Source organism: Arvicanthis niloticus, chromosome 13 (assembly GCF_011762505.2).
Source record: "Arvicanthis niloticus isolate mArvNil1 chromosome 13, mArvNil1.pat.X, whole genome shotgun sequence".
Lineage (NCBI taxonomy): Eukaryota > Metazoa > Chordata > Mammalia > Rodentia > Muridae > Arvicanthis > Arvicanthis niloticus.
Window position 1 is genome coordinate 35,029,319 of NC_047670.1, and position 19,394 is coordinate 35,048,712.

A 19,394-nucleotide genomic window follows, 5' to 3' on the forward strand; every position below is an offset into this window, starting at 1 on the left:
TTTTTAAACCACTAAGTCTATTTGTTTGAAAGAAAAGCTTTGCTGGTTGCTTGGATCTTAAAGGAACCCTGCTAAGATTAAGAAAACAATAAGGGAAGTAAAGGGTCACAAAAGCAGGTACTGCTTGCTCTTGACATTGGATGCTCCATTGCAGGGACCTCAGCATCTCTGGAAAGGGTGGGCACGTATGGAGAATATGAGTGACATCAGATGCGGTCTGTGCTACTCCTCTTCTGAGCTCCTAGCCTATCTCCTTGAGATGGAAGGGTTACAGGCTGGGCATTTAACTCATTGGTAGGGCATTTGCCTGGTAGGTGTAGGCTCTGAGTTCAATTCCAAGCTGTAGGGGAGTGGTTCCGAGGCTTTGATTTAGTGAGGAATTTTCAGAAGGTCCTTGTCTGCAGCTGGTTTTTGATCTCTCAATAAAGATGTCAGCAGCCAATAACTGGGCACAGGGCAGGACACAGAGAGGGAAGGAAGGAGATCCCCATACCTGGGGGGAGAGAGATAGAAAAGACTCAGAGCTGCAGGGGAGATCATCCAAGATGTAGGGAGAAAAGGAAAAGGACCCTTGGAAGGTCATGGGCAGCAAAGACCAATGGGCATCATGGAAGAGATCCAGGCAGCAAAGTTAAAGGTAGATTTGAAAAGTGGTTAGCCAGGAGTACTGGAGGGAAGGGCATGCTAGCTGTGGGAGACTTAGAAATATACAGCCGATGAGCCAGTAAGGCATGTCAAAGATACGCGAATGAGTGTATATGTGTGTCTTTCATCCGAGGATCCAAAGATTCCCTTGGTGGGTAGCTGGAAGGGCGGGTGACTGGAAGCTCGAACCGCCCAGGATCGATAAAGTGGGGTAGATAAAACTACATGCTACACTCAGCACTGAAAAGGGGGTCGCAGCATTACATGGAGCATGAAGGCAGGGTCCCCAACTGGGAGCCTCGGAATGTTGGGCTTTTCTGGCACGTTCTTGGCCATGCCTCCCCATCTTAGTGATTATGGAGAAAGGTGGGGATCTCTAGAAATGATCTGTGGACTTTACTCTCAACTCCCCTGGCTTGGGAAATCAAAGACAAGTTGGCTGTGCCCCCACCTTAACAACTTCCAAAAGGGTGGTGCACTCTCAAGGAATCCGTGGGGAGATCCGCTGATAAAGGAAGGACACAAGATCAGGATTGGGGGTGTGGCTCAGTTGGTAGAGTGCTTGCCTAACAAAAGAAGCCCTCAGTTTGATATCATAAAACTGGGTTTGGTGGTGCGCGCCTATAATCTCAACACTCAGAGATAGAGGCCGGAGGATTAGGAGTTCAAGGTCATCTTCAGTTACACAGTGAATTTGAAGCCAACCTTGGTTACATGAGCCTCTGTCTGAAAGAAAGAAAGAGAGAGAGAGAGAGAGAGAGAGAGAGAGAGAGAGAGAGAGAGAGAAGAGAATATGCAAAACAGCAACATGGAACCCCCCTCCCCCCCAAATAAAGCAACAAAAAACTACTGTTACAGAACGGAGATGCTAGCCCCACGGAGACTGCTCTCTGGAATGCTTGGTTCCTCACATGTTGGCCGTTATTGAAACATTCTGCTCTATGCTAGGTAACAGCCATGTACGAGGAGGCAGTGACACAAACATGCTTGGCTACTTATTGCTATTCACGGCAGAGGGCCTACGAAGTCAGACTGGGAGCAGATAAAATAAAATTCTGCCTTCTGTGTGAAAAGCACACTCATTAGAAAAAGAAAACCTCTGGGCGGTGGTGGCCTTTAATCCCAGCACTTGGGAGGCAGAGGCAGGTGGATTTCTGAGTTCAAGGCCAGCCTGGTCTACAGAGTGAGTTCCAGGACAGCCAGGGCTATACAGAGAAACCCTGTCTCGAAAAAACAAAAACAAACAAACAAAAAATAGAAAATAGAAAAACAAAACCTGGATTGACACAGTTCTGTCTGACTGACCTCTGGAGGACTCCAAAGAGTTGCTCTTCCTGCATAAGCTTAGCAGGTATGTTTCTGCCAGAATCTTGTCTACTCATGGATACCAGGTAGGGGCTTAGCTTCCTCCAGCAGGACTCAGCCATGTGTGATGCGTGAATGACCTGTCCTCCAGGAGCTGAGACCAAGGGACTCAAGCTAGACCAACCTTGTTACTTCTTGTGCATAGGATCTCTATAAGCATGGCCTCATCGGTGCCCAGGCCCTTCATAGCTTTCTGCAGCTGCCTCGCGGCATACTCGTTGGGGCGATCCAGAAGGGCCAAAGCTGTCTTCTCGAAGTTTCCACTCAGTTCACTCTTGAGCACCTCCTCTAAGTCCTGCAGGAAGCACAGAGCAGTTGGCTGGGCGAGTCACAGGAAGAGGAGTGAGTTTCCGGGACAGGACATCTGCTGTAGACATGCATAGGGTCTGGGCAGGAACCACTTGATCTTGAGAATACCCGATTGCGGTCACCACGACTGCCTGTTCATTTGTCCCCTACCCCTAAGTCTGGCTGAGAGGCATCTCACTCAAGGCTGGAGCCTCCCAAGATACATTTAAAATGATAGAACATTTACAGAACATTTTAGAGTTCAGAGAACTTTCTCCAGCTAAAGTTCATTAACAGCCTGCAAAGCTGGCGGATGGATCGCATTGTCTCCTCCTAGTAACTCTCAGAAAATGAAGAATTTGCCCCCAAACATTCAGCTAGAAAAGATGGTCATGGATGGTCAGTGTTTCCAAACGGGAGAGTAGCAAGACTTAGTTATGTCATAAGGTTGATGGAGGAATGAGAGTCCATGAGAAACTCAGCATAGTGCCCATGTTCAATGCTCAAAAAATACTCATGGTAATATATAGTATGCAAGAATATTATTATTCTGTCTTAAAAAGAATTTTCTGAGAAAACAGAAATCAACTGTTTCTCTGATAGATCTGAGCTCTGGGTTTGGGAGAAAAAAAAACCCCAAAAGATTTTATATAAGGGGATCTGCTGTGTTAAAGGGGACTGTGATATCATGCCTTATCCCTCAACCTCATGTTACTTCAGCTAACACTGAATCCTGTGAAGGCGTGCCTTTCTGAAAACTATCCAGTATGGGTCCATGGAAACATTTGAAATACTTTTTTCAGGTCAGATAGGCATTGTTTAGAAATGCAGCCCCCCAAATAGTTCATAGATCTTTTGATCTATGAACACGAATGTAAATCTGGTGTTTTTATGTGTTTCTGAGCCCAAGAAGCAGACTCAAGAAACCTGGACTCTTGTCCTGGCTTCTCTAAAAACTATCTATAGTACCTCGGTGTGGCTGTTCTCAGGGCTCAGCTTATGTGAGGACTGAGAGATTATTTGGGCTCCTCTGGGTTTTTAGTATCCCTGGGCTCAGCTCCCAGGAAACACTGGGCACAGAAAAGTCTCCTGAAATTTGTGCTAGAATGATCTCTATTTTTCAGCAGAATTCCTAGGCCCATATTTACTTTTGTTCTGGACAAGAGTTTAAGACGTCTCTGTCTTGACTTTCAATTTTGTTGAGCTAGCAATAGATATAAGTTGGGGGATGCCCAGTTTGAGTTAGGCATGCAGAAACAAATGAAAATCCTATTTTCATCCCATGCAAGTGAACTGGAGAGTCACTCAATTTCCTAAAAAATGACATTGACAAGTCTGATCATTAAGACACACACACACATACACACACACACACCACATACACACATAACACACATACATAATATACACTATATAACACACAGTATACACACATATATAACACACACATATATCACACACACACAGACACACACACACACACTGCAACATCACAGCTATTGAACATTTGTTTTATAAGTAAACAGGCCCATTATGCCCTGGTCTTCTGGGGATAGAGGTTGGCCTTGGTTACTGAAGACTTGGGCATGGGTTTTGCTTTCTCCTTTCTTTTCTTTTTAACAAAAATTAAATATGGAGGAGAAGGTGTGAGGGAGGCACAGGAGGAGTAGACATTAGGTTGGGTATAGTCAAGATATATGTGTTAGGTGCTGGAGAGATGGCTTAGTGGTTTAGTGTACTTCCAGAGGTCCTGAGTTCAATTTCCAGCAACCACATGGTGGCTCACAACCATCTGTAATGGAACCTGATGTCCTCTTCTGGTGTGTCTGCGGACAGTGATAGTGTACTCATATAAAATAAATTAAATAAATCTTTAAAAAAAGATATATGTGTTAAATTTGGAAAAGAAATACACACTTCTTTAAAAACCCACTAAATACATTACTTTAACATATAAACATTTGAGCATATGTGCTCTAACTTCCCTGCCTATAAAACTGAAACACTCTAAACTGTCATAATTTCTATTTACTGGTTTATGCTGGAATTATTCTGTTTGAAATCCAAGAAAAACAGTAAGCGACCATTCTCATTTTGTCTCTGCGGAGACCAAAGCCTAAAGAAATTACTATAGGACCTTTATCAATAGGAATAAGAATATATCATAATGATTTTCATTTTGCATAATAATTCCAGTGTCTCAGGGCTATGATTTCCCCACTGTTGGGGATTGAGGCAGGGGGATCTCAAGTTCAAACTCAGCCTGGGCAAATCATGGAGATTCTTTTTCAAAATAAAAATAGACAGGGGGGTGGGACTTAGCTCAGTGGCAGAGAGGCTTAGAAATAATCACCTCTCAGTTCTCACATCAGCTGAGCTCTGAGGACAGCCACCCCGACGTACCATAGGTGGTTTTAGGCTTAGCATGAGTGAGGCTTTAAGTTCAACTGAGCCTCAACTAAGTTCAGCCTCAGCTCCACAGGAACCTGGTGAAAGCTGGGAGCGGGAGAAACGGTCTTCCCCAGGGAAGAGCACACCAATGGTTATCCAATACCAAAGAGTCAGCCCTGAAAACATGCTTACAAGTAACATTATACAGACTGAGGAGTCATATTATGTATCTGGTAATATTTAAAAATAGAGACTATTTAGCAATATATATTTAGTGACATATTTAGAAATGTAATATAATATTTATGTGTATATATTTAAGATGTGTGTATGTTGTGTATGTAACAACAATGAAAAAAAGAGGCCATGAGCTGGAAAGAGGACATTGAGAGGTATACAGAAGAGTTTGGAGGGAGGAAGGAAAGGGGAAATGATGAAATTATATTATCATTTCAAAAACTAAAAGAAATAATTTAAATAGTTTTTTTTACCAATGGTTTATAAAGAAATATGGACCTTGAAGACAACTGAATACACAAAAATTTGTATAGAAAGCCCCGCTTGTAGGAATTGGTTTTCAAATCACTGTCCTGTCTATAAGTTATTATGTGTAATTAGCCCAAACTGAATTAAAAATGAGCAACTGCAATAGAAAAATGAAGTCAATTTTTAAAAAAGCCAATGAGTCTAGGAGTATTGACATATAGGTGTTAAGTTGACATAGCAATGTTAATCTTTTGTCTAGTCAGTTAAAAAATAAAAATGCCCTTTTTTCAGACTGTTCTGACTTTCACCGTGTTCTCCCTTCTGAGGTGTGTAACAGAGGCCGAGGTTGAGGCTGGCACATCCCCGCATACCTTGCCAAACTTCTCCTTGTACTTCTGCTTTATCTGTTGCCTCTCCTCTGATGTCCTGCTGGATAAGACTTCAATGATGGCTGCCTCATCCGTTCCTGAAGTTTGGGAGATAGAAACAAAGTCACAGAGATCAAGAAAAGATATGGGGGTTATTGTTGTTCGGGTCTGAAGAAGCCACGTCTCTGGACTAAAAAGTGTCAGAAGCTAGAATGGACTAGATGGACTTGGTGCTTACTCTCTTCTGCTGAAGACCATGTTCTCGACACTCAGAGACCTCACCATGTGTGAGGGGCAGCGAGAGTTACTCATAGAGAAATGTCTATGGCAGGCATGTTCCCTAACTTAATTTCTAGGAGAGTAAAGAAGTCAGCATGAAACCTGAACATGAATGTTCAGAGCAACACTGGCCAAAATCAGCCAATGGTAGGAATACCCCAAAGACCATCAGGAGACAAGCAGCTAATCAAAATATGGGGTATCCATACAACAGAATATTGGGGGGTCACAAGAAGGACTAGAGTACAAAAAAATATGAATGAACCTTGGAAATGTTATACTAAGTAAAATGAACCAATCACAAAAGACCTGTATTGTACAATTCTATTCATATGCAAATCTAGAATAAGGGATTTCATAGGGGAGAAAGTTGATTAGTGTTTGGGGGTGGAACATATGTTTGGGGGTGGAACATAAGGACATGAAAGTATTCTAAAAACAAGCAACTGTATAGGGCCACACCACCCTAAACATACCCCATCTCATCAAATATCAATTTACTATGGCAGGGGTGCATATGTTTATGAATATAGTAAACATTGAACTGTATCTCCAGTGAGTAAGTTGTACAGTATGTGAATTACAATCTTAATAAAGTTATTTTGAAAACCTAATAAAAGGTATGGCTTGTGCCTTTTCTTCTGGGTACTTATAACTGAACAGATAAGATTGAAGCCCAAGTTTACTGAATATTAATCTTACTCATACACCCCCCCCTCTGTGTACGTGTGTAAAATACTTGGACACCTCTAGTTCCTCACAAGCCAGGGTCATGTTGTTCAAGGGTTTGTGAGAATGAAAAGACAAGAGTCCAAAGAGGGGCCATGGTGCATACAGCAACAAACTGTATACCACAGACAACCAGCAGCGTAAATGCCCCAGGATCTGGCACTGCCTCGACTCCATGGAGGGCTTGTGTCCAGGCCACCCTGCAGGGGATGCTTAGCAGTGATAGAGTATGCTATGGTCCCACCACAACACTCGGCAACTGTGAGCTCTACATGGAACTTTTGAGGTCATCTAGTTCTTATTGACAGATGAGGAAGCCTATGGAAGAACATTTGATTGGTTCCTGCATACTCTTTTCTATGCTCCAAGCACTGTAGTTAGTTTCCCTACCCTCCCATCAGTCTCTTCCCTCCCCCTCCTCCACCTTCTCAGCATCATATGCTGGCTGGCCCTTCTTTTTCCTGCCCTCCAACCTCAGTTCCAATCCACCTTTCTGGTTGTGGTCTTCCTGGTCAGATGACCACAGCCCTTTCTTGCCCTCAACTGAGCTCCAGACCAACCCCTCTAGCCCAGCTCTTTCCTCTGAGTTCCCATCTTTTTTTCAGTGGCCTGTGGCCACATTTACATGACCCTCCAAGCTGCTTGGAGTGTAGCTTAGTTAGATTAGTTTGCTACACTTTTAAGTCTAATTCTCTGTGCTATTATTTCGTTTCCATGCATGGCATCACCTTAGTTAGAAAATCCAACGTCACCTAAGGGATCCATCCCTGTTTGCTTTGCTTTCTAAGGCCACTTAACCATATCTGTCTCACCCACAGATAGGTTAATAGCTCTTTCATCTGAGCATCCTTCCCTTCTGCCTCCATTGCCAAGTCCTGACTGGTTTTAGTCTTCCTGATACAAGGCACTGATCTCCGCCATGTCCGTCTCATGTCACCTCATAATCTAAATGCTGTTAATGATGGATCAGAATCTCGACATGGAATAAGACTTCCTGAAATTTGGTCTCAAGCTGCTTTTCTAGATCCATTTCTGTGATGACTAACACTTAGCTTCTCGTAATGACATTTGTCTGTAGATCAGTTACTTTCATAAGCCTTGAGGAGCCAAGTTCCTGTTTACTCTGTTCTTGCATAGCCAGTTACACAGTCAGTGTTAGGACCAGTTATAGGATTGTATGTGATATTGTGAGCCTAGTGGCTGGGCCCTGAGCAGTGGTCACTCAATGGTAGCAGGCACTGTTACATTGCTTGGGTCACATAACTAGAAACTTGAAGGTTCTGCCAAGTCCACCAGTCTATTCTTTGCTAAGCCATATTACTGGAAGTATACAATTGACTTAGAAAGGCTGACATATAACCATTTTCACATTTAATAATTATGACTTAATGTGAACTTGTGTTTTGTGAAAGAACAAGGGTTACAAGTAAATTGAAGGAGAAGAAAATACTAAGTCAGACATATTTGTATTGGCAAAACTTTGGGGAAACAAATGTTGGGGGTCCAGATACCTTGCTATAGATTATGGACTCTTCAGGGATGTGGATGAGTCTGACTGACATAGACTTGAGTCTTTTTACAGTGGATTATGGTGGTTCTAAAATATTCTGTGTAAGTATGGGTTGCATTGGCCTGTGGTGATTTATTCAAAAAAAGATGTTGTGATGTAAAGCTGGTTCCTGTACCTTTGGGCTAAAACTTCTCCCACTTATCTCATTGTCTCTTCAGAAATGGCCACAGCCCATAGACATATACCGTGGCCCACAAAGCCTTTCATGGTGGGCTTCTGATGTCCAGAACTGTGATATTGACACCTTTCCATTGTTTTAAGCCACTTAATTTTTGGCAAGTCATTATGAGATTCTAAGACATGAATATAACTGCTCTCCTCAGCAATGTCTTCAGACTTTGTGACAGGAACCAAGACCTCTCTCCACAACCCCAAATGTGAAGAGTCCTGAAGTTGCTGGACACCACCTTCAGTTGTAGGGGAAGGGCAATGGCAAAGTGACCACTGAGTGGAACTGAATGAATGGACTCACTGGGTGAGCACTACCCTGCTCAGAGATGGGGATCTTGGGGGACCAGTAAATGGAGCTGACATGTTTGATGGAAGAGTTGGGAGCAAGAAAAAAAAATCAGACTGTGGTCGGGAACAGGAGATGGAAAGGACCTGCTGGACATGAGGAAGGAAAAGATGGACCCTGGCAGACATGTCTCCCCTTCACTTTGGCTTTGTATCAGCTCTGAAAACTGTCTTTGGAAAGACCCACCCAGAACTTAGAAGGAGAGGCTCAGCCCAGAGGATAGAGAATCCTGGGTTAGCCACTAGCGTTGTGTTCTTGAAGTGGTCCATTCACTTCATCTCAAGGATTATTCCCACCTCTGTAATTCTGGGAAGACTTTAGCCATTTGAGTCCAAGTAGAGAAAGAGAAAATCCTTGGATGAGCTCACTTGCAAACATAGCAGGAGTGAGTTGTTTGTCTCTTCCTGGTTTGGTTCCCACACTGTTTGTTACTCACTGCCCCTCCCCCCCCCCATTTCCTCCAGGGCTTTCGCGTAGGTGATGTGTGTCTGCTTACTTACTCTGTGGTGCTTTCGTGATTAACCTTTAAATGTCCGAGAATGCCGGAAGTCTCACCCTCAGAAAAGAGGGTTTCACTTTCCTTTAAATATCATAGAATGTACCCTTTCAGTGTAGTGGACCGTCTTTCCTTTGGGGCTGCTCCTATCCCTGTCAGAGACTTCAGTATTTCAGGCTTAGATCCTAGACCCTTCCATGCCTGCTTCCTTCCTTTGGTACATGGATTGTTTGGGGCCAGTGAAAATCTGGGGCTTCATCCCTGGATCTTTCTCCTCTCACTCTGTGTCCAAATAGTCCTCTGCTCCAACCTTTCAACCCAGGTCCCTTCATGTACGGCAAGGTCTCAGAGGAGCCCAAGGGGCTTTTTAGTATTACATCCTATTGCTCACCCCTCCCAAGCCCTTATCATCCTCTCTACAGGGAGTTAGCAGCTACTATTTGGTTTTGCAACCCAACAAAGAAGCGGTTTGCTAAAGATGACCTCACTCCACATTTCACGGTCCGTGTGTCTTATAAGCAGTCTGTGAGGCAGAGCCTTTTCCTGCAAACATTTACAATGGTTTGAGGCACTCAGGGCGGTCCCCAGTGGTTCTGGGAAAGACTTTAAAATTGGAAGGAAAAAAAAAATAAAGACCCTCCATACTAGCTGTGCGTTAGACACTGGAGGGGAGTAATTACATCGCACTGTTGGAGCCAGAGTGGTCACCAGCCTGGAAGTATCCATGTGCATCTGTGGTATGCTTTCCCAGCAGTTTTCTGGAAAGCAACTGGGTGGTGGTGGAGTGTTGGCAGGATGGAGCCACAGCGTTTGAAGGCCCGTGTGGCAGATAAACAAGGCTAAACTGGGGGCTTCTAGCAGAACTCCAGTCCGCGCTGACCTGGCTGACCACAGAGAGCTGTGTTCTCAGATGGGGTGCTGGGATGCCCTGCCCCCGTAAGTCTTCTGGAAGAAGGGCACAGGGAAGACAAGTGAAGTAATGACCAGGGCTGAGTACTGTCTGCCTGATGGGACCACGGGCTCACACTTCTCTGCATTCTTTTCCAGAGGTTGTTGCGTCTTCTACTCCACATGCAATGGCTTTAAACAACACAACCTATACCACCACAGTTCTGATACCAGAAGTCTGAAGTCACTGTGTCAACAGGTTCTCCCAGGCCATTGGTGTTCTATGACAGTGGGTATATGAGAGCAGTCTCTACCTGTCTTCATGTGTCCCCAAACTGGCCTCCACGCCATCTTTCTCTCCTGTCTTTTTAAAAAAAGATCTATTGTATATGCATATGCAAATATATATGCTCTGTCTTCATGCACACCAGAAGAGAGAATCAGAGGCCAACAAAGACAGTTGTGAGACACCATGTGGTTGCTGGGAATCAAACTCAGGACCTCTGGAAGAACAACCAGTGCTCTTAACCCCTGAGCCGTCTCTTCAGCCCTCTTCTGTCTTTCTAAAGGACACCTGTCTTTGGATTTGGAACCTACACAGGTATCCCAGGGGACTTTCTTTCTAGCATCCTGAACTCAAGCACATCTGCAAAAACCCCATTTCCAAATAAGGACAGGGCCATTCTCCCGGATCCTGGGGGCCTAAACCTTCTAGATGCCTCCGTTCAACCTTCTGTAATGGAGAACAGGTTGGGCCTGCTTAATGCACAGGCTGATGTAACTGGATCTGAGCTCACTGTTAAGGAACAGCTTAATGGTTACCAATGAAATACCATACATAGCACGCAGATAGTGTGCGGAAAGGGTTGCTGGTCTGGAAGTTAGGATCTAAGTTCTAGGTCAGAAACTCTGAAGTAGCTGAACAGTTTAACTTCCATGCACTCTAGTGGACCTGAGCTTGACCCTAAGGTGTGGTCCCAGGCTCTGCCTTGTTCTTACTAACTGAGACCTATTAGCAATGCAAAATGGACAGTCCCCTTCTTCCCCATCTCCCCAAGAGCTCCTGATGACTAGAATGCCTTTGAACATTTGGGGAGCCATGTATTAGATGATCTCCAGTGACTCTGATGTCCGAGAGGCTGCTGGTCCATCTGTTCTCTATTTGGACCTTCTCTGTGGAGGGGTCAGTTGGTAGGGATCACTCCAAAGGGTAAGTCTAGGTAGAAGCTGGTGGAGGATGCAGTGCCTTGGAACTGAGACTGGGGCAGTAGAGGAGCCTAGGCTGAGAAAGAGTGTCCATGTTAGGGAGAGGCTGGGGACCATCTGGGGTTGCCCAGGACCCAGGTCTTCCACATACTTAGGACATCATAAGACACCAGGGGAACATAAATGCTCCAAGCTAGAATCTACGTTTTGCATCATTTAGAGAAACAAACTATCATTTTATTATGGAACGTTATAATTGTGACTTGCATTGGTGGGTGAGGGGTAGGAGTGCACATAATCTTTCCTGTGCTTGGGCCTTCCAGCCCCCCTTCATCCAACCCATCAGCTTCTGACCCTTTATGGCTATTTAGTGCTTAAAGGGTGACTGATGCAAATAAAAATATTCTTTAAGTATAGACTACACACCACATTTCAGAGACTTTGTGCAAAAAAAAAAAAAAAAAATCCCAACAGAATGTAAAATACCTCATTTATAATTTTATGTCAATAGTGGGATAAAATGATATTTTTATATAGATTGGGGTTAACGAAACTGTATCATCAAAATATTATAACTTGTATATATTTTTTTTCTTTTAAAAATTGGCTTCTTAAGAATTAAAGTGAAATTGGGTGTGGTGGCACTTGCCTTTGTTCCCAGTACTTGGGAGGTGGAGGCAGCATGATCAATCTAGGCTAGCCTCAGTTACATGAGTCTTAGGACAGTCTAGACTACCCTGTCTTCGAAACAAAGATAGAGCTGGGAAGACTGTTTAATGGGTAAATTATTTGCTGTGGAGGCAAGAGGGTGTGAGTTCAGATCCCTAGCACCTACGTAAAAAGTGGTATACACCTGAAATATAGGTGCTCAGAAGCAGGAAGGTCTCTGGGCTTGCTGGCTAGCCAGTCTACCCAAGCAATGGGCTCCATACTCAGCAAGAGACCTTTTCTCAAACTAACAAACAAAAACAAACAAACAATAACAACAACAAAAACAAGGTTAAAAAAGTGATGGAAGAAGCCCCCTGACATCAGATTTTGGCTTGCACATGCATGACCACATATAGCTGCAGCATAAAATTGCAAAGCTGCATGTGGTGGCACACACCTATAATCCCAGCACTAAGGAAGGAGGATTGCCATTCTTGAGGCTAGCCTGGGCTAAATAGCAAGTCCTTATCTCAAAGTAACAATTCAAGTAAAGTGACCATGTGGTTTACCGTTGTGACTGTTGGAAAGCTTCGTTTTAGACATTTAAACTCTGCCCTGGCAGGGCTGTCACATAAAGTCATCAAGTTAGATTATGTCAGGTTATATAGGTTTGCTTCAGTGTGTAATTGTCAAAGGAGGTGAGATTTTACACTTTACACCAAATCAGAGATCTCTCAGATGGCCAAGTGTCTAACAGCTCCACCCTTTGTTTCATACTTTTATGATTTGGGACAAATGTTTGACATCAAGCCTTTCATTCTCATCTGATAGTTCTTATGTTCATGTCTATTTTACAGGCTTGCTGGGAAGACTGAACAGGATGAGGACGGATAAGTGACACTGAGCTAGGCGGTGGTCACACAGGAACAGGCTCCGTTCTGTGGTCACATGCAAGAGGGACATGAGAACTCTGATTCTGGCACCCAGTAGGTGCTCACTCAGCCCAGGTGTTTTTTAAAATGAACTCTAGGTAAAAATAAAAAATAAGGAGTTCATATTACATCATGACCATACCCAACCCCTGTCTGCAACCCATGGCCGGGTATCTGGACCTCACTACAGAGAATCTGGGAAGGCTCAGCTGCCTGGACAGTACCCTGGAGTTCTCTTCCACTTAGCAACACACAGGCCAGACGTAAACATCCTGAAGCCTTTCCTTGACAGCTGTCTGCCAAGCGTGAGATGAGCCACAGTAGGAGGTGAGCAGGAAGCCACAACCTCTGGGCTTTCCCTCTGATTTCCCGCAGCTGCCACTGCCAAGCAGGGCTTGTCTACTAGCTGTCTCTCCCTCACCAGAATCCAGCTTCCTCACCGTCTCCCATGGAAAAGGCCAAAGTGATTTAGACAAGATTAAGATAGAATAAGCGTCACTTCTAATGAAGTTCCCCATAACTTCAAGGTCTTATTAAATGTCACAAGATTTAGCTTCCTATAGCCTCAAAAACAATAAGCCCCTGTGATAACTTCGTGACCTCAAATAAAGAGATCCCTGGAAGAGATCAGAATACACATGGCAGGCAGGTCACCTTCCTGTCGCTATGGCAAAGTTGGTCATGACATCAAGATTAATCTATTTCAAAAAGAAATAAGTGGAGAAAGTGATTTTCCTACCCATTCCTTTGCAGGCTTTGTATAGCTTTTTGGCATCTTGGTCTGCATCAAAGCCGTGGTGGTGGCGGCGGCTTCTCTCTTTGGCCTGGAGAGAGAACAATTCAAAGGGTGAGGTGGATAATGTAGTTGTTCTTAACTTGGTCTTGCTGGACTTGACAACCAACTAGAAGACCAAGCCATGGTCCAAACACAGGGCAGATGCCCCTCTACAAGTGGGTGTTTGTGGGAGTCAGCTGGGGAAGCTTTTTCCCCAGAGAGATGGCAGGTACTCCTTGGGGTCAGCTGGCCTTGAATGGCCATGGGAGAAGGGTCTCCTCTGTTCTTAAGGACAATGAATTGCTCTGGCTAACTCTATGGTAAGTGATTTTCATAGCAACCCATTTTGTGTGTCCTTTTCCCTCAAACAAAGCATGATCCAGTGGGACAGTGTCCCTGGAATATCTGTCCTCCATCATGGATAGGCCAGTATATCCAAGGAGCAAGACTTGCTGGCCAAAGCTGAGAGAACCTTATTACATTTTCTTGCTGGCCTAGATCAGTGCCATCCATACAGGAGGGACACCATTTAGCTTGTCAGAGACTCTGTGTGAACTGACAAGGGAGTAGTTTTTAGCTTTTAGTTCTCGTGAGAGAGAAAAGTCCTGTTTATGTATTGAGTTGTCTTGTGTCTCAGTCCTTGGATGGGTCACCCACTGATGGTTCTTTTATGTATTCTGATCTCCTTATTATGTTATAATAATAATAATAGTAATAATAATAATAATAGATAATGTTGCAAGTGTGAAGGTTTTTCTTCACTCAGTCAATAAACTTTGTTTTTCCTTAGTTATTCTAAAAAGACACTTCCATTAGCACTAACCTGGAAAACCGATACATTTGCATAAATAACAGATAACCATCAAAGTAACAGATCATGATTAAATATGTCAAGAGAGGAGGCTAAATTGCCACTCTCAAGCTGGTAGCCTTGAGGACACCTGAGTTTTCTCAGTTCTTTGCCTTTTCTCCACCAACAGGACGTCCATGTGTTTCCATGTGAAGCTTCCTTAGGTCCACGTCCCCTTCATTCCACTTTCCCTCCTTGCACAGAGGAAGTGAAATCAAGCCACGCACAGGACAATGGCCATGTAGCATTTGTCTGGTTCACATCACTATTTCTTTGGTGACTTGCCCCTCCCACAATCTTGGTGACCCAATGGGGCTGTTAGTCATGAGGCCTGGTGCTTATCATCGTAGGTCAGCAATGTGGACACTGGCCCCACCACTCTGGCTGTCATGATCTGTTCAGAACGCAGCACGAAGTCCAAATGGAGTCGTGGAGTCTTTCCCCTGGTTAACATACTGCTATAGGTGTAAGAGGTCATCTACTGGTCCTGAGGAGGTGAATGGCTCTTAGGTTAAGGCTGTTGGTGGCTGTTTTGCCCACTCATGCCACAGAGACAAAGCGTGAGAGAGGAGAGAGAAGATGAGAGCGAGAGTCAGTGAGGAGAGAGGAGAGTAGGCTAGAAAGAAGGAGGAGGAAGAAGAGGGAGAAGAGGAAGGAGAGGAGGAAGAGGAGGAAGGAGAGGAGGAGGAGGGTAGGGATAAAAATATCCCATCATGGCAGTGCCTGAATCCTTGACTTTCTGTTTTATTCATGACAACCACAAACCTCCCATTTAGCTAAGAGATTATGACTTGGGTTTCTGCCTTCAAGACCCTGAGTGTCCCGACCAAGTCTGTGGTCTGAAGTTTTCCATGAATGGAGAACCATAGGTTCTGAGAGTCAGAGGTTGGGGGGCATCTTGGGGCCCCCATCACCATTTTTGGATTATGAAGGCATGGGCTATCAGTTTTAAAAAACAATTCCTTTAAAAAAATTTACAGTCATTTATGTAATGAGTGATTTGTTTGTATGCCTATGGGTGTGTGCATACAACAGTCTGTGCAGAGGTCAGAGGATAATTTGCAGTGTTCTCTCCTTCTACCATGTAGGTCTCAAGGATCGAACTTGGTGGCAGGTGTTTTTATTCACTGAAACATCTTTCCAGCTTGACACAACCTGTTTTGAAGTATTTGAAACAAGCCAGGAGATGGACTGGCATTTTTAGAACACCTGCTACATACTAGCCAATTTATAGACCTTCGCTATCCATAGAGAAAAATGAACGAATATAGCCTGCCTTACAGGTAAGGACTCTTGGCTTCAGGTCATGCACCCTCATGCTCCTCGCCCACTAATGCCACAGACCTTCCGCTCAGGCAGAAGACTGGTGTCCCATTCCCCTTAACCCAGCTCTTGTGTGGGTTTGAGGACTGCTGCTTTTGGAGGCTTGTTGATAAGAGCTGCCATATTGTTTTCAACGCTCATTACTAAGCGATGCTTAAACATGGTGAAACATTCCAACACGGCGAGTCAGAGTGCTCAGGCAAACATGGGGCTCTTTGAGCATGGGACCCTTGAGGCTGCACAGACATATTCAAGAAGCCTATGTTACTTGTATGTATACTTGGGAACATAATGTATGTGTGCATGTGCCGGCTTGTGTGTGAGTATAGGTATGGATTTGCCATCTTGCCAGCATGAAGGATAGAAGACAGCCTTGGGTGTCAGTCCTCACCTTGTTTGAGACAAGGTCTCTTGTTGTTTGCCATTGTGTACGCCAGGTTAGCCAGCCTGGGAGCTTCCCTGGATACTTGCTTCCTTGCTCCCATCTTGCTGTTGGAACTCTAGTGTTACTGGTGTGTGCTGCTGCATCCGGTGTTATGGAGATCCTGCTGATTTGAACCCAGGTCCTCACGCTCATAGATTTCAAGGTTTGGCCATCAGAGAGCAGCACTATTTGAAAAGACTTAGGGTCTAAGCAATGGTGGTGCATGCTTTTAATGCCAGCACTCTGGAGGCAGAGGCAAGAGGATCTCTGAGTTCAATGCCAGTCCAGTCTACAGAGTGAGTTCCAGGACAGCCAGGGCTACACAGAGAAACCCTGTCTTGAAAAAATAAAAATGACAACAAAAACAAAGAAAGAAAGGGGAGAGAGACAGAGAGGGAGAAAGACAGAGAGAGACAGAGAGAGATCTGTTTGGGTTTCTTCTGTATGTCTGGGTCTGTCTCCACAGTGAGCATATTTATGTTTGTCAGAAGCTCCTTGGTTGATCCTGGGATGTCCTGGAGCCCTTTTAGAGGAGCTGGAACAGGATCTTCTCTGTAATGCACAGGGAGCAAGCATACCATGGTCATTGTTAAATGAGTAGCTGACTTTGGGACCCAGTCCTGTTTGCCAAGAAGGAGATTTCATTCTTAAAACCAGAGCCATAATGCAGAACTTCCACATAGAGGAGGAATGTGGGGTCAGACATAGAGCTGGTGGCCGGGGACTCCAGCATGGGGTCACGATATTCCCCAGGTTTTGCATGAACACACAGATCCTCTTCCTGCTTTGCACGTGGAGGCAGAGTGACACCCTTTGTGTTGATGTGTTTGTCTTGAGCAGCCCTGGCACCCAGTGACACTCAGGAAACAAAGATGGCACAAGGGATTGAATGCCAGCAACAATCAGTGTGAAGGTCTGGGCTCCGAGCCACAGGAATTCTGGCTCAAGTGTGATTCTGCCACTTCTGCCTGGCTCTTCACCTGAGTCAGGGCCATGGTCTGTAAAATGCAGGCCGTGTCTACCTGGCGAGGCCCAAGCAGCCTGAGGGTCCTTTTCAAATGCCAGCTTTATACCACACAGTTGCTTCCTGCCAGCATTCAGTGTCCCACTGTTACAGAGCATTCACAGTGGCCCGGCCGTCCCTGCTTCTTCAGCCATGTCTTGCCTTTTTGTCCTTTAATTCTGTCTACAACATTTCAGGAAGTGTTATTCATGTAAATATCAATTACATATATGTTTTTGAGGTAGGCTCTCTCTGTGTAGCCAAGGATGACCTTGACTCGAGATTCCGGCCTTTACTTCCAAGTGCTGGGGTTACAGATGTGAGTCATCATGCCATGCCTGGCTCGGTTATGCATATTTGATCAACACGTTTGGAAAGTTACATGAACATATATGAGGATACATGAGTTTCATATTCTGCATACTTTGATTCACAGATATTTAACATACATCTATGTATCTCTATATAAAGACATATATGTGTGTATGTCTATATATCACAATATCCGAACAATATTATATACTGTAGTTGGCCACTGATAACCTACTAGTTAAGCTAAGTAGATTGTGAAATGTTACTCATCACTGGCTGTGTAATCTACCTGCTAGCAAAGATTCTGGGTCTTACCAGAATAGTTTACCACCACTCCTCGTTGACTTAATCATATCATCTAACATTTAAGAAAGGAAAATATAGTTTTTATTTACAAATTGATATCTCACTTTAGGTTTTTTCCCCCAGTGGGCTGGAGAGGTGGGTCAGTGGTTAAGAGCACTGGGTGCTCCCCCAGAGCACCTGGATTTGATTCCCAGCACCCACAAGGCAGGTCTCAATTGTTTGTAATTTCAGTTTCATAGGCTCAGATGCCCTCTTCTGATGTCCACAGACACCAGGCTCTCATGTGGTGTACCATATATGCATTCAAATGCCTGCTTGGTCCACCATTGGTCCTGAACACTTGTCTACAGAAGGAAGTAAGAGAGGAAAGAAGAGATGAAGAAAGAAAAAAGGAAGGAGGAATGAGAAGGGGAAGGACGGAGAAAAGGAGGCACTCTTCAGGAGAGAGCTTTGTTTGCTGTGATCTCTCTTAATTAATTAATTAATAGCCTTAATTAATTGTGGCTCTTACACAGTTAGGCTTTCTTTTTAGTCTTTTGTGGTTGTTGGGTGTTTTGCTTTTTAAAACAGGGTCTCACTCTGTAGCTCAGGCTAGCCCAGAACTTACTCTATTGTACAGTATGGCCTCAAAGTCAGAGCAATCCTCTTGCCTCAGCCTCTGGAATCTTGGACATGCTCAGTTCTATAACAGTATACTCTGGGATTTTCCAATCCCAGTGTTGCCTGAGCTGAGAATCAGGACTGAGGGTAGACAAGTCTGAGTTACTGGGATTCAAATCCAGCCTGACCAGGAACCTCTTACGCTTGACTCCCCCCTGCCCCGCCCCAGAAACACTTCGTTATCTATTTAATTGGAGTCACCAGCTCATCTTTAAAGAGAATACTCTTTCTCATGTGTAGTGTGGCATTCAGATGCAGTCGTGTCTGAGACAGGGTAGCAAGATGCCTGATTACCGTAATCACTTGGTTGGTGGCACGTAGGAGGTGGGCTGCCTGGTGGCATAAGGATGTAAGGGTCATTTGTAACTCTCAAGTATTGTTGACATGCAATGGGAGTGGCACTGGGACTTAATAGTTCTGCCACAGGTCCCTGGAGGTCCTGGCTAGGGGCACTCAGCTTAGTAAATATTTGAGAATGGTTGCCTGGTGTCCAGGCTCTGGGCCAGCAGGGCTCAGGAAGTGCAGAGGGCAGAGGGCTGCTGTGCACTGATCTGCCAGCTGCTGCTGTGAGGTAAATGAAGAGGGTGAGGATATTAAATACCATCCTGAGTGAGGTAACTCGGACCCAAAAGGACATGCATGCTACGTACTCACTAATAAGTGGATATTAGCAAAAAAAAGTACAGAATACCTAGGATACAATCCACAGAACTCAAGAAGGGTAACAAGCCAAAGGACCCAAGTGAGGACGCCTCAATTCCACTTGGAAGGGAGAAGAAAACAATGATGGTGGGGGGCAGAGGGAGGGAGGGACCTAGGTGGGAGAGGGGACAGGGAAGGGAAAAGGGGAACATGATGAGGTATGGAGGGAACAGGACAGAGTCCTTGAGGGCCAGCAGAATGAATGGAAACAGGCAACCTTGGGAGATG

General features: G+C 44.6%; 1 protein-coding gene across 1 annotated transcript in view; it reads right to left on the reverse strand.

The window, feature by feature from the left end:
* Positions 1–19,394, reverse strand: part of Anxa13 (annexin A13) — a 53,523-nt gene that overhangs the window by 17,568 nt on the left and 16,561 nt on the right. The window contains exons 2-4 of the mRNA XM_034517137.2: positions 13,551–13,635; positions 5,547–5,641; positions 2,135–2,305 (exon numbers count right to left, since the gene is read on the reverse strand). Coding sequence (XP_034373028.1) covers positions 2,135–2,305; positions 5,547–5,641; positions 13,551–13,635 — 351 coding nt within the window. The remainder of the gene's footprint in view (positions 1–2,134; positions 2,306–5,546; positions 5,642–13,550; positions 13,636–19,394) is intronic.